General features: G+C 40.7%; 1 protein-coding gene across 3 annotated transcripts in view; it reads left to right on the top strand.

The window, feature by feature from the left end:
- CAMKK2 (calcium/calmodulin dependent protein kinase kinase 2) overlaps nt 1-15,749 on the top strand; it is a 134,226-nt gene that overhangs the window by 44,158 nt on the left and 74,319 nt on the right. For all 3 annotated transcript variants that reach the window (XM_088449186.1, XM_088449187.1, XM_088449185.1), the window contains exons 3-5: nt 5,893-5,940; nt 8,557-8,610; nt 13,746-13,797. In XM_088449186.1, coding sequence (XP_088305312.1) covers nt 5,893-5,940; nt 8,557-8,610; nt 13,746-13,797 — 154 coding nt within the window. The remainder of the gene's footprint in view (nt 1-5,892; nt 5,941-8,556; nt 8,611-13,745; nt 13,798-15,749) is intronic.

Here is a 15,749-nt window from a genome sequence, read left to right on the forward strand (position 1 = left end):
TAAATAAACATAATAACTTGTGTTACTTCCCTTTTTCTCATAGTGTACATAGCTTCATATGAATCTACAGGAGAAAATCTTTAAACACTATTTTATTTGCCTCCACACTACTTAATAACAGGACATAGTTTTCTTTGGGGTTAAAAAAAGAAAAGCTGAGGTCTTCACTCTTGATTTGATTACCAAGTTCTGAATAAAATTATTGTTAAGAAAAATGATCTCCTTTCTTCTGTAGCAAAAATATTTAGTCTAATCCAGGAACCTAAAATCTTCACCAGTTTAGATTTAGGAGTCTATCTTGTTATACGAATCAGACAAGGGGATGAACGGAAGATCGATTTTAAATCGTGTTTATTTATAGCGTTTTGAAAGGTACTCCCATGGAAACGCATTGAAGAGCCACTGTTTTGGAACCGTTACCCTTGTGCTTATTTCTCCAGAAAATTTTCTCTGACAAATAATATCAGTAGCTAGGTAACTGAGATGTGCAAACAGCCAAATGGACATGTAAAGAGTGGTACCATTGGTTAGAATATGTTCTACCTCTTGTAATGGTGTTTTGTATACAGATAATATAAAATTATAATGCATTGAAATTTGAAAAACAAGCAGGATATATTGTCCTTGGTTTTCACACAGTTTATCTTGAATATCACCTATGACAGTAACTAAGAATATCAAGACTGCTTCTCTGTCCTAGATTCAGCTTTAATTATTGCCTTTCTCCATGGTGATCAAATAATAGCTGCTTCTGGGTCCAGACTTGTCCCTTCAAATGTAATAAATACAGACAGAGACTGTATGTGATAAATCTTCTAATTTAATGTTCCAGTCAATCTTCGTCTGTCCACATTAAAAAAAAATATATTACCTAAAACTATTCGGCCACCCAGTTTTTCATAAACCTGTCCTATTACTTTTCTGGATGTTTTGATGCTTACAGACGGATATTAAGGTGCATGGTAATGCCTGTGAGGTTTGCGACAGTAAAAATATTGTTGATTCGCTACTTATGGCCTACTACAACCTTGGTCCATCCCTAGATAAACATTGACTTATATCCATTGATTTTATAGTTGGTTTAGTCTCATCCAAAAAGTTTACCATTATTTGGGTGGTTGTAGTGTTCTTCAGCACAATATGCTTTGTCTTATTTACCTTCTACTAAACAGTCAGGCACTATGAGGCTGCTGCAGAGTGAGTACTATGCCAGTTGATGTAGCGTGTCTTGTGTGTATTTGCATTTCGCGAGCCCAGAACGATATGTGCATGTAAACAGGTTTGCATGATTCTGTCTGTTTTGCATTTGTGCGCCTGCATAGACAGAACATGGTGGGTTGAGGGCAGACCAGGAAAGCTGTGCTGTGTTTGGGTGGTCAGGAGCAAGTTCAGGTAATGAATGATGATGACTATTGCTGTGGTACTAGCAAATCGCTTGTGATTGGATGTTTGGGCATGCTCCACTGACACTGATTGGTGCTCTCTTCTTATGCTTTTGTGTTCAAGCTGTTGATTTTCTTATTCATTTTTGAGACAGGGAGTTGACTCTAAGCTAAAGATTCAGTGTAATACACATCAATAAACAGATTAGCAATAAAGACAATATCAACTATATCCTATTTCTTAGGTTCTCAAACTCGGTCCTCAAGACACCCTAACGGTTCAGGTTTGAGCACATATGGTTAAATCAAAAGTTTGATGTACTAATGTTCCCGACGCATGGTTTTCCTTAAAACCTGGACCGTTAGCGTGCCTTGAGGACCAAGTTTGGGAACCTCTGACCTAGTTAAATACAGAACTTAAAGTGCATTCAAAATATACCAAAGCATGGCATAAAGTCTCAATTAGTGCTAATCAATATGCATAAGTACAACTGGGAAAAAATCCTTATTTGGAGAAGTCAATGATCCTTTTGTGATGATACTTTAATAAGCATATCGTATAATACTTGAAATCCTTAGATGCTTCATTAGCAATGTCCATGGCAACAATGAAATTCCTCGTACTAACACAGTAGCTTATTTCTCCAAGCGTTATATAGAGTATATAATGGAGAACAAGAGAACTGCCAGAGACGGCCCTTACCTCTCTCACATTGCTGTCAGCTCTTGTTGCTCCTGCATATGACACTGTTGCAGACATTTTGAGCTTAGTATATAGGCAAAAATATGCAAATTTTTTAGTGAATTATGCAGCTTTTGTAACTATTGCTTATATTTGTAGATCAAGTACCATGGATTACTCATCATCATAATATCTGATAGAGGATCCCAATTTATTTTACAATTTTTACTATATCATGTAGTTTTTATATTCCTTTTATCATTCTGGTCAGTCTGACAGGATTGGTGATCAATTCTGTTATTCAGTTATACAAGGCCAAATATATTGCAAAATCAAAATTCTCTCATAATAATGTACCAAAGCTTTATCCTACACAAAAATGGCAAGAAAATAAATCGTGTGCATTCTCTCTACTAAAGTTCCTGAAGCCAATTCTGCGATTACACCGCTCCCAACTCTACAAACCTATTCCACAAAAACAGCTTGCAGATAGTCATTTGAGACAAGACACCCAATTCACATGTAGAGCTGTTTTTTTTTTTTAAATAAAATGTGTATTTCCATACTGCACATGTGCGTTAAAAATGCGTAAGTCCCCTTTCTCCCGATAGGGCCCTATGGGAAAGTTATTTTGCAATCTGGTTGCCATATGTATACACTCTACACTCGCTTGTGAAGGAGACCCTCCGCAGGGCAGTGGTGTTCACCTCGTGGTACAACTTAGAAACGCTCTCTTTGGGTTGTCCTCCGTTCTGAGATATCAGCTCGCATTCCATTAGGTATAACATCCTCTTGATATATATGCTTCTACGTGTGTGCTGGGCCTCGTGTGGTTTTTGTATTGTAGAGTTTGGAAATGTTATTGTTTTTATCTAAAACATTGCTATACATGCATATTCTTTATGTTCTGATACACATACCTGTATGCAGGGCTTAAAGTGGTCCTGGAAAGGTGATGGAACCCATCTACCCTGCCGCTTACTCCCACCCCTCCACGCTAGGCGGAGCTACTCTGAGACGCCAGAAAAAGTGTGACTACTGTTCTTTCACACACTGTTGTGGCGTCACAAGGGGGGTGCGGGCCGCACCTGGGTGTCACCCGCCGAGGGGTGACACCAAAGTGCAGACTCCCCCTCAGTGACAGGAGCCGGGTGGTGCACTGTAGAATTTCGTGCGGCACTCGGCTCCTGTCACAATAAGGGAGCCAGAAATGTGCGCACGCATCGCGCAATGTGATTACCCGCAGCAGCGTACACTACGGCGCGCACTGTACCATGTTTGCGTACATCTCTGAACCAGGCCCATAATGTACTTTGTGCATTCCATTCATGAATGGTAAGTTCCACTCTGTTAAGCTCTCTGTAATATGTAGAAGCCATGTAAGCTCCACTCTGTAAAGTTATCTGTAATATAGGCAATATCTAAATGTTAATGATGAGTATGAGAGCATTTCACATACTGTCAGAAGCGTGCCTCACCATGCTACTGAGAAGCTTTGTGACCTCACACGATAAGATTTCTGCGATGATCACATGAAAATAATGTCACAAGATCTTTGGCACACAGGAAAGCACTTTGTCAGACAGCTTATGCAAACACCTATTTATAATAAAGCCTAAGGCATGTTAGCAGGAAATGCTTGTTACAGAGGAAAGGCACAGTCTTCTAGCTTATTTTCTTAAGAATTGTAAGTTTATTTTTAACTGCATACTGCAGTTAAGCCGGGCATACATTATGCAATTTTTGGCCCGATCCACAGATTATCGGGGATGCGGTTAATATACTTAAGGCCAGGATGTTGGCTGGCGGAATCCAGATCAGTGTTAGAAGACTGGCGCTGGAATACTGACATGGCTGGAGATTCCGACGCCAGAATCCCGACAGCTGGCATCCCGTTCGTAAGTATAGGGGGGCTGGGTAGGTGTTATCCACAGGGGGTTTGGGAAGGGTTAGGTTTAGACACCACGGGAGGAGTTAGGGTTAGGCTGCGGGAGGGGGAAGGTTAGGGTTAGGCTCCAGACAGGAGGGGGTTTGGGTTAGGCACCACCAGGGGCACTAAGGGGGGAGGGTTAGGTTTATGCACTTACCGGGAGGGTTAGGGTGTTGGTTAGGGAGAGTTAGTGTTAGGGTCCAGGAAAGGAGAGTTAGTGTTAGGGGGTGAATAGGGCAGGAGAGCACTACATACCGTTCCCCTGTCGGGATTGTAGGCATCAGGATGCCGCTGTCAGTCTACTGACAGCCGGCATCCCAAATGTCGTGATATCATGCCGATTCCGTTAATTGCATAGTGTGTGGCTGCGACGGATCAGTGATTATCAAACAGTCGGCCATAGAAATCTTTCAACATGCCTGACAGATCCGACCCTTGGTCAGCTGCATCTGCCAGTGTAAGCACAGCCATGGCCGACCACCGGACATTTCCACTGTTCCTTCATAGGGGAGGAATGGGGAAATGTCTCTTCCCCAGGGTAGGAAAGCAGACATACACAATATTGTATGGCCACAATATCCGATGGGTTCAGGCTGTCAGATAAAATGTCTGTTGGTCTGACAGATATTTTATCTGAAAATATATGCCCAGCATTATGGTGCATACACACGGTATGATAAAAATGCACAATATGAACGATAACGATATCGCCCATATCGTTATCATTCAGATTGTTCATTTTGTGGTGCCCAACGACCAGCGATGCGCGAGCACACATAGATGATAACGATATCGACCATCGCCCGTGCATGCAGGTCGCTGGCCTGTCATTGGTGGGTTGGTGGTGTGCTGGATGAACGATAACGATCATCCAGCACACCGGGACGGTGCAGGACGTTCAGTCAGCGATATCGTTATCGCTGACTGATCGTATCGTGTATACGCACCATTAGTCTCTGACTCCGTGTTTTATTGATGCAGGGGTTGTAAATACAAGGACATGCTTTATTATATTTACTCTGTGTTTTTATTTGTATATTTTGTTTTATAAAATGACTATAAAGAGTATTTTTCTCAGGCGTTGTGTGCGTATTAACCATATATAATCCAGCTTGATATTTCTGATTGACTTGGAAAGGAGAACCAAACTCTACATAACTACTTTCTTATAGACTTGAAGCATTTGGTATATTTTGTGGTTCTGTGCTTTCTAGCTCTAGTACGTACAGTTTGGTTCCCAAATAAAACACACACATATTAGGCTAGATTATGTCTGGTGATGGAGCCATCGAGCAAATCTCGGCCAGGTCACAGTGTGAATCTTTATATGCTGTGCCTCCATATTCAGGGTTTGCATGCCCTGCTTGTAACAGTATAATGCTATAACTAAACGCTCTTTACGACCACTTTATAGATGAAACACGTACCATGTTTTTAGCATTGTACATAACACAGGTTCTCAAACTCAGTCCTCAGAACCATTACTAGTGAAATAATTAGCTGCACCTGTGGATCTTTTACAATGTGTCAGTGAGTAATGACTACACCTGTGCACCTGCTGGGTGACCTGGAAAACATGACCTGTGTGGGGTCCTGAAGACCGAGTTTGAGAACCACTGATATATAGTAATGGGTATTATATCCCAATCTCTGGCTCTTACGGCCTCTTTCGTTAAGGGAGGATCTACATTAATAGTAGACCAAGTTTACTTTACTTTTTTCTAAAATATTAATATGACTGATATATATTACAGTCACTTCTCTGCAGAGACATCATTTACCAACTGAAATAAATAAGGTTGCTAAAATATGACATAAAGAAGTCTCTTCCTCGAGGTGCAACATATTCATTCAGGTATCTGTGTGATAACATTGTATCTTCTTTTCTTGTTATAAAGGACTGTGTCCAGCTCAATCAATACAGGCTTAAAGATGAAATTGGTAAGGTAAGTGTGTCCATTTTTCAGCCAGTGCTGTGAACTTTGCACAATTGTTCTTAAGCCTTAATTATATACAGTAGAAAGCTGATTATCAGAACACAGCTATCCAAGGTGGCAGTTATCTGAACACAATCTACGGGAACCAAAAATATTTATTTAGCCATGCTGTAAGAGCTTGGAATGCTCGGGGTGGCTCTCTTTAAGTCAGGCTAGCTGGGGTATTGGCTTACTTCTGTGACTGTTCTCCCCAGAGCATGTGAGAGTCACTGGAGCCTGCAGCTACTGCATATCTACCGCCGCTGACTTGGAATGTGTCGCCAAGCAGTAGTTTTGTTTACCACTGTGCTTTGCCTCTGTCCACTGCAACTAAATTGTACCATAAACTTACGAAGAATACAAAATACATATGTAGTTTACTACATGTCCACTTAATCTGTGTTCTACTGTACATATCCTGTTGTTATGGAATCGGGATTGTTTATATTGTACTTGTGTGCTCATGTGGTTGCATAATAAAATTCAGTGGTCACCTCCCTTATTTATCTGAATCTAGTATGAAGGTGGATAAAAAACTCTTTGGCAAATATACAGATTTGTAATAAATAATGTCCTTGTAGAAAACATGATTGTACTTTGAAACCTGCAATCCCTATATCTATGCCACCCTCAGATCTTATACTACATGCCACTTAAACACATTATTCTAATAAAAGCCTATAAAGCACATATATTCCCCAATACAGATCAAAATTGTTAGAAATGTTTATAAAGTTGGGTTTGAGGTGGCAAGAGAATAAACAAGATGAATCCTGTAGGCCAAATCAAATGGTGAGAGATCCAGAGAGGATAATTCAATTTGGGTTTTATCCACATTGAGGTGATAATGAAATCCTAATGAGCTTACAGAAGCACCTTGATTACTCCATGTTGGGAATTAATTCCTGACTAAAGAGGGTCCAAGAGGCTGTGGGAGAGAAGGAAGTGTGTGATGCAAGTGTAGGTAAGAATCTTAGGAAGCTCGGAGGGGTATGGTAGTGGAACAATAATCTGGGAGAAATTTGGGTCAGAATTATTAGTCTTCAGGATAGGCTTTATAGCCACATACTTGAATAATCATGGAAATTTACCTACTGAATTGTCAGGGGATAGGTTCAAGTGGACATGAAATAGAGTGGGAAGAGAGAGTAGAAACTTCCTTTTAATACTTGGAATAAAATGAATGGAAGGTGCCAGATGATGCTGGAAAGAAATTGGTCAGGCTGTTGCTTAGGGTACAGAATAACATAATTTCATATTGGATCTTGTCTGTCTTGCCCTTAATGTAGGAAACAAGATCTTAGAAGGTTATGGTGGTCAGTGGGTTTAGATCGGAGGATTGAGAAGCGATTTAAGGGTCTGATTCAGCGTTCACTGCTGAACGCAGATTCCCGATGTTGGCATGTGTAGTACGGGTCCTGTGTGTTCGCACGCAGAGAGCAGCAGACTGTCAGTGTTTGTGGACGGGAGGGGGTGGTGACGGCCTCAGTTTCCCGGAAGTGAGGCGTGTCGCTGCCGTTGGGGGGGAGGGAAGAGGCCAGGATCTCCATCGGCTGACAGAGATTTCCTGGCCTCTTCCTCTCATCTCCATGGGTCACTTAGCCGGCCGATGTTCTAGCAGATTATCTGATTCTGTGTTGTACAACGCAGCTCGGATAAGTAACTCATGCAGGCGGCGTGATGTTTCCTGCTGCATTTCCATAGTTGCAAGGTTGGAATTGCAAAGCTGCTTGCGTGCAGCTTTGCAATTCCGTCCTAAGCTGAAGCAGGCCCTAAATGTATTAAAGAGCTGTTGGGTTAGAACCCTCAGGGGAGATGATAGTTTGGAAGAAAGTGTATTTGTTAGTGTCAATATAAGTGGCAGATCTATTTGTAGAAGGCAAAAGTACAGTTTTCCTCATATGTGACATAGCTGGGATTGTGGCCGATATTAAGAGGAAAGAGCAGCTGGAGTCACTTGATCAATGGCTGTTGCTGGTGTTTGCTTATGATGTGGTACTGCCAGATCAAGGGCAGGGAAATGTAGAAATTGGGGAGAAAAGTTGTAGTGAGGTGTTAAGGTACTGAAAAGTAATATAGATATTTCTGAGGGTATGAGGAAGCTTGGAAGCAGCAGAGTGCAAAGAGGATAAAGTGGTGGAGGAGAGCCTACAGGTGATGGTCTATTAGAGTACTAGACATTTTTTGAATCTGAACAAAGTCTGGAGAAAACAAATCAAAGAAGTGGCCAACATATGGAGATCCCCGGCCGGGACAGTGCAAAAGAGGTTACAAAGAGTATCTTGGGGATACAAGGACAATGTGGATAGAAGAAAAACCTACCCATGAGATACTTAGTATTGAGGTGCATTCTAATATGTAATTAATTCAGCCAATAAAATGACTGCTTTCATTTTGTAATGGATAGGTCTACTGTAATGATACTTAGGCATGTTATACAGGTTACATTATTGGACAAGTGCCATACACCAATTCTAGATTTTCATCCAACTGAAGAATTGATTGTTTACCTGATTAGGGGCTTTTATTTCAAATGTTTATCAATTTGAATGGGGTAGGTGAGATTTTCTGTTTGCATTCCTACAGGGCTCATATGGAGTGGTGAAACTGGCCTACAATGAGGATGATAACACATACTATGTAAGTGGACATCAATGAAAAACAAGACATAATATAGTAAATAGCAAAACAAATATTTATGTTCCATAACTCCCATCATCATGGTTCCTGAAGTCAGATGCAGATTGGTAAGGGGACATCAGATGTCTGCATCCAAAGCAATGGAACTAGTTCTCCCCTAACCCTCATTGTCCCCCATCAAAAATACACTGGTGTCAGGACCTTAATTGGGACGGAGTTATGCTTATCATAGAACTGGATATGAATTTCTCCTACATTATTATTCTGCATGGAAGAATTCTCTATTCTGTCTGCTTTAAATGTAAGGGGTTCTCAGCAGAGTCAAAGATGTTTGTTAGAAGAAGAAATCATTGTTTGATATCAAGTGATTACATATTTGGTTATGTATAGTATATATCAAAATGTATATTTAAGAATATTTTTCAAGTGGTCCCTAAAATAAGTGATGCCTAGTCACAGAGTTACCCCAAAGAAGCAACCTACACCTACAAAAGGATAAAGAAATATGTCTATAATTTTTCTTTATCCTTTTGTATCAGCAAGTAAATATAACTTGGATGTTCTGTGCTGTCCCTCACTGCACTGATCACTGTCAGACATATTTATTTTAATAACTGCGCCAGATATAACCCCAACTGTGCCTAGACAGCACTGTAATTATAGCAGTATGATGTCTTGTTCAGAAAGGAGAACTGAAAGGTTTCTTTCATATGCTGTCTAGAAAAACTGTTTCTATGTTCGCCATGGCTTAACATTTTACAGTTGGATAGGCTTTTTGTTTTGTAGGGAAGCTAATTTTAAAGTTTTTATTCTGTTTTGAAGGCCAGAACTAAGGTACTGCAGCCACTATATATGCTTCTCTGCCATGCAGTACACACTGGTGTGTTTTGTTTTGGTTTTTTTTATATTTTTTGTGCTTTTTTGAGTAGCAGTATTTTCTATTTTGTAAGTTGTTTTTTTTTTTGCTGTTAAGCTACGTACAAAGGGCCTGATTCAAACCCGCTTGCAAGATGCGATCGCTCGCTTGCAGAAAGAGGCCGGATATTTAAATTAAGTGCTCGCACTGCGTTGCGTAAGGACGCTCACTGTGTGTTAGCGAGCTACGGCAAAGTGTGTTTGCAAGTGTCTGAAGACGCCACCTTGCCACTCGTAACACACGTCATCTCCGGGAAATGTCTGATTAATCGGGACCATCGTCAGGCATCGGAGCTGCTCGCAGCCCTTGGGGTTGCCTTAACCTGCCGCAAGCACAACGATCAGTGCGGGCTGAAATACATGCAGGTGACGTGTACAATGACGCTACTTTGCAAATTATGCACGCCCTTTAAACACCGTTTTGGCGGGCAGATATGCCTGCGTTCGCAATACCACTCCCCCGTTCACATACACCTTCCCCTGTTATCACCCACAAACGGCACTATCTGTCACTCCAAGCAGTGACCTGATAGTGGCTTGTGAGCTACCAAAAGCAGATTGCAACGAATGGCTTGTGCATGCACACGGCGAATTATACACATGCGCAGATGGGGGAAAATCGCTCAGAACGTCTGAATCAAGCCTAAAGTGTCCAATTTTTTTGAGCAGGACAACAAACGGGGCGATTTTTCAACAAATTGAAAGCCCCAATATCTGTGCTACACATTATGCAGTTTTGTACTAGAAGCTACTGATTTTCCACCACACTGATTTGCATATGTCGCTGCTCACAAGGAGGATGACATTGTGACAGGAGAACATAGGAAATCTGGGCAGATTATTGAGAATGCACACACACTGCTCACTATCGGGAAATTGAGGACGAGATTTTGGGTCTTGTCTAATAGATCAGATATTAAAAGGAATGCGTTTTTGGATGTTTTTAACTGTTTTATCAGTGAAACACTGAAACAATCGTTCATACACACTATACAATAAATGAGACCGATCACCCGATTATTGTCAAATCGGACCAATATTTGTATAGTGTGTACCTAGCTTTACTATTTATTCAAAGCAAAGGGAAATACAATGCAAGAAAAGCTATAAAAAGAGCTAAGTTTAACAACAAAGACATAGTTTGTGTGTTCTGTCCCATAAGCACATTTTATTCTCACACGATTGCTAAAATATACTGATACCTTACCTACTGTACATCTTTAATGTTGCTCATTTTAAAAGGTGTTTTGAAATTTATGGGAGGGTTAAAGGTAACCAGAATTAAGGGTTGTTCTTTCTATAGTTGCTTTTTTACATAACTGAGAGATCTACTTTACATATGTCTCCCATCACTGTTGCCTAATAGAATACACCCATGACCCAAAACATTATGACCACTCCCATATGAGGCAAATGATGTTGACTATCTCATGAAAATGGCACTTGTCAATGTCAGGGATATATTAGACAGTAAGTGGACATTAGGTACTCGTAGTCAACATGTTGAATGCAGAAGATAAGGGCAGGTGTAAAGACCTGAATGACTTTGATAATGTCAAAATAGTTATGGTGACATGACTAGGTCATAACAATTCTGAAATGGCAAGGCTTGTGGGGTGCTCAAGGTCAGTCATGGTGAGTACCTAGTAAACAGTAATCTGAGGAGTGAAAAGCCACATTGGGTGGCTAAGACTGATCAATGCAACAGATTGAAGGCTATTCCATCTGGCACGAACCAACAGAAGGCCAACTTTGATACAAATCGCAGAAAATGTTTAATGATGTTAATGTGTGTCATACAGTGCTCCGAACCTTGCGGCATATATGGCCATAGGCAAGACAGAGTGCCTATGCTAAGTCCTGTCCACCATCGCAAATACCTACAATTGACAAATGAGCTCCGGAAGTAGACCGTGGATCAATGGAAGAAGGTCTGATGAATCCCATTTTCTGTTGCATCATGTGGCCGATTGGGTACATATGCGTTGCTTACCTAGAGAATATATGACAACAGGAAGCATTATAGGAAAAAAACAAGTCTGTGAAGGAAGTGTTACACTTTGGGCAATTTTCTGATAGGAAACCCTGGTTCCGGTCATCATGTATAAGTTACCTAAACATTGTCGTGAACCAGGTACATCCTTTCCTGGCAATGACACTCTCCGATGGAAGTGGACTCTTTTAGCAGTATAATACACCTTGCCACACTGCACAGATTGTTCGAGGAATATGAAGAGTTCACGGTCTCATACTGGCCTCCAAATTTACCAGATCTTAACCCAATGGAGCATTTGTGGTATGTGTCAGTACGGCAAATCCTATCTGTGGCGCCTTCACACCACAACTTCACAGGAGTTAAAGGATATGCTGCTAAAGCCTTGAAATTAGATACCCCTGGAGAACTTCAGAGGTCTTGTAGAGTCCTTGCCTTGGTTGGTCACTGCTAGTTTGGCGGCACATGCAGGAGTAGCAACAGCATATTAGACAGGTGGTCAGAATGTTTTGGCTCATCAGTGTATAATACTGGTCACAGCAGTGATATTCTAGCCAATATTGGAAAATGTGTTTGATGGAGTGTTTGTCCCTGTAGCGATCAATATGCCAGAGAAAGATGCAATCAAAATCAATTGGATAATTTTCGGCACAAACATCTGTTAGGTAGATGACTTCTGAAGGCCTGTATGTGCTGCCATCTGCAGCCAGCATTAAGAGGCTGTTTTAACCTGAGCACTGAAATGCCAAATCTAGTCTGGAAAAGGATCCTTAAATTTACACTTTGAAATACTGCAGAATACAGAATCAAAATTATTTAGAGGCACAATAATTAAAAATAACACTAGTGTGCTTTATATCAACACACGGCATTAATAGGAGATCTGTCTGACAAAATATTTCTTGCCTATATATATGAAGGCTAATTGTAGACAATTTGATCCCAAAAGATAAGCACATGTGTAAAATATATCTCTAAAGGTGGGTACACATTAGACTATATATCGCCCAATATGATGAATCAGGCCTACATATCGTCAAAATCAGCTGTATACGCACTATGTCGGGCCATGTATGTTCCCAATTACCCATCAGTCGCATTGTCAGGTCATCCCTATGTGCAGCTCAATCTGACAATGCAATTGACGACCCCATGCCGTGGGATGCAACTGGTGCCGACATGTCGGGCACAGGATTGGGTAATGTGTACCAGCCGGCCGTTATGTCGGCCCATCTCCCGTGCGGACGTCCGTCACATCGCTGGGTACACACATCGATTAATGTGTAACCAGCTTAACATCAGTCAATTAAATAACCTAGGGACAGAGCCAGCCTATCCACTTATATTATAACGTGATATATAATTTAGAAATTATGCTTTTTTTTGTCTCCTTTTCTCTAAAAACATATTGGATTGGGCTGTAATTAGATACCTCCATTGCAACACAACATATAAGATTAGATAATAAGATCCGAATAAACATGGATTTAAAATGAAAGAAAAAGCTTACACACAGCGGGAAATTTTTTTTGTTTTTTACTTTATTTGCACAATTTAATAATTACACATCTTTTACTTTCTTTTTTTCTATTCTATTTTTAACCAGTATTTCACTGGATTTAGTCCTATAATAGGACATTTTATCAAAGATCGAATAAAAGTCAAGTTTTAATTTATATAAAATGTGTTACCTGTGCGCCATAGAACGACAAAGCCTCTGTCATTTACCAGCACCCCTGAGACTAATGTATATATGATAAAATTAATACGGGGTACCGTCCTAATATCCACATACTGATTTGTGCAGATGTATCCATTCCCTTGTTCTAACTAGAATACAGGATCTGGCAGCTCAATAAATAATTTGTATATTAAATGATAAAATAAGATTTCTGGGTGGTCTTCATATATTTTATTTTCTTCCAACTTTATAATTAGTCACGGCGTGATTTTTTGCTTAAATGGAAAATGTTGCTTGGTTTCCTTTCTGTGTGCATAGCAGTAATGTTCTCTGCAGTTATTGCTACAGGTAATAGCGGGGGGAGATTGTGTGGGAGCTTATCCGGGGGCAGGTGCGGCATTGTTTTTCATTTTCATTGTTTGGTGTTTTTTATTGTAGAATTAGCATATAAATGCCATGTTTAATAAGAGCCACGCATAAGTACATCTTAGGAATTTGTAATGGTTTATTATATTTCTGTTTATTGCTAATTGCATATTCTTACAGGCAATGAAGGTTCTTTCAAAAAAGAAGTTAATGAGACAAGCTGGATTTCCACGTGAGTTTCTGATGTTATTTGGTGTTGTGAATAGTAGGCCTGATTCCGTAAGAATCGCTATTGCGATATGCTAATGATCGCAATGCCATATGCAGCATAACATAAGGACACCCTCTTCACCTTACACACATCCGTGATACTTAGCAAGTCTGCAAAACTATCAGTAACATCGAGTACCATCGGAGCCTAACACACACTTGCACAACGTCACACCTTATTCAGAAATTGCTAACTTCATCGCACGCAGTGAGAGCCCAAGCTGCTTATGGCATCGCAATGGCTAATTTATGCACGCCCCTGCAACGGCGTTCAAATGCACTGGCACGTCTGCATTTCACCAACCCCCCATCACCCCCCCAAACGGTACTTCCAGTCAATCACTCTGCGATGGGTCTGTGTAATCACTGCGACTGCAGTCCCGATCGCAGTGGAGTCTTCACGATGCATGTGCAGAACGCAACAATCGGCAGATTGCATGCGTAATCACAGTTACGATCGGTAGTGAATCAGGCCCAGTGTATGGTCATCTTCCTACTATGCCAGTGTCTCCGTGCTCCAACATTATGGGGTCTAGTTACTAAGCAGTGTTAGGAGACAGAGTGAAAAGTGATAAGAAAGTGATAAGGTGCCAGCCAATCAGCTCCCAACTGTCATTTTTCAAACACAGCCTGTGAGATGACAGTTGGGAGCTGATTGGCTGGCACCTTATCACAGACTTATCACTTTTCACTGTCTCCTAACACTGCTTAGTAACTAGACCCCTATGTCTCTCTCACTTGCCAAGTCCATGTGTGCTATACATAATATATTCAAGGGCACTGAAAGGCTTTGACTTCTAGAATACAAATAGAGTGCTCATTTCGCCATGATGTAAAATTGGCAACATGTTTATATTAAATTAGTAAGCAGTTCATCAGTTTGATGTTTAGTGAAACTTGCAAGCATTAAAGAACTGAAATAAATGCTTGTGTTCCAGATGAAATGTGCAATATGGACACAACCATATGCAACAGCATGTTAGTGTAGACCCCATGTTGTTATCTGATGCAGAATGTGTCTCTGTCATTTATAAGATGCAGTGTAATGTGGCAGATTGTCACAATCACAGTGCTTTTGTCTCTGTTTCCACCTTCTCTCCCCACATACACAGGAGCATCATGCACAAGCAGCATGGCAGGTGTTAGGAACCTGCAGGAGACATGGTTGCACACAGTAGACACAAATGACAGCAACATTTCCTGGTCCAACAGTCATTTTGTCTGTGTGATTATGAAAATGGGGCAGCATTAAATATTTACATAATTAAGAACTAAAGCAGATTGGGGATTTTGAATGCCTAGCCATAAAAATCCCTTCACACCCAGGTCCTATACTTTTCTTTTTATTTACTACATAGTGAGAGAAGAATTTGTTATTGTTGTAGTCATGCTCTAATCCTGTCCCTTCAGCCTGCACAGCAGGAAAGCTGTTCTCTTCTCCCTATGTGTGTAGAGGTAGCCAGCCTAGGAGCAGATGTTCCTTACTCCCCTTCCAAGTTGATCTGGCAAACAGCACTATGCTCACTCCTGATGCCATTTCCTCCACACGTAACCCTGTGTGCACACGCTCTGTCCAAAAACGTATCATTCTAACAAATTGGATTTTGGGTCAGATTCAATTACACGCGAAAAGCCGAAGTCGACGAAAAAGTTTTGCCTATTGCCGCTTGTTGTCTGTTTGCGTCTTACTGTATCTCCAAATTCAATTCTGGCAACAATTCGCCTAAGTGGAAACTCAATGCACTGAAACAGGCGGAAAAGTTTCTCCACTGAATGGCAGGCAGCAAAAAGTGCAACCCCCCCCCACACACACCCAAAGGACAAATTAGCCAAAAAGATGAAACAAAATACCTTATAATACCCCAAAAAAGACATGTAATTTTTGGGGCAAAAATGAAAAAAAAAATGGAGGGG

Source organism: Taudactylus pleione, unplaced genomic scaffold (genome assembly GCF_031769625.1).
Source record: "Taudactylus pleione unplaced genomic scaffold, aTauple2 ptg000479l, whole genome shotgun sequence".
Taxonomy (NCBI): domain Eukaryota; kingdom Metazoa; phylum Chordata; class Amphibia; order Anura; family Myobatrachidae; genus Taudactylus; species Taudactylus pleione.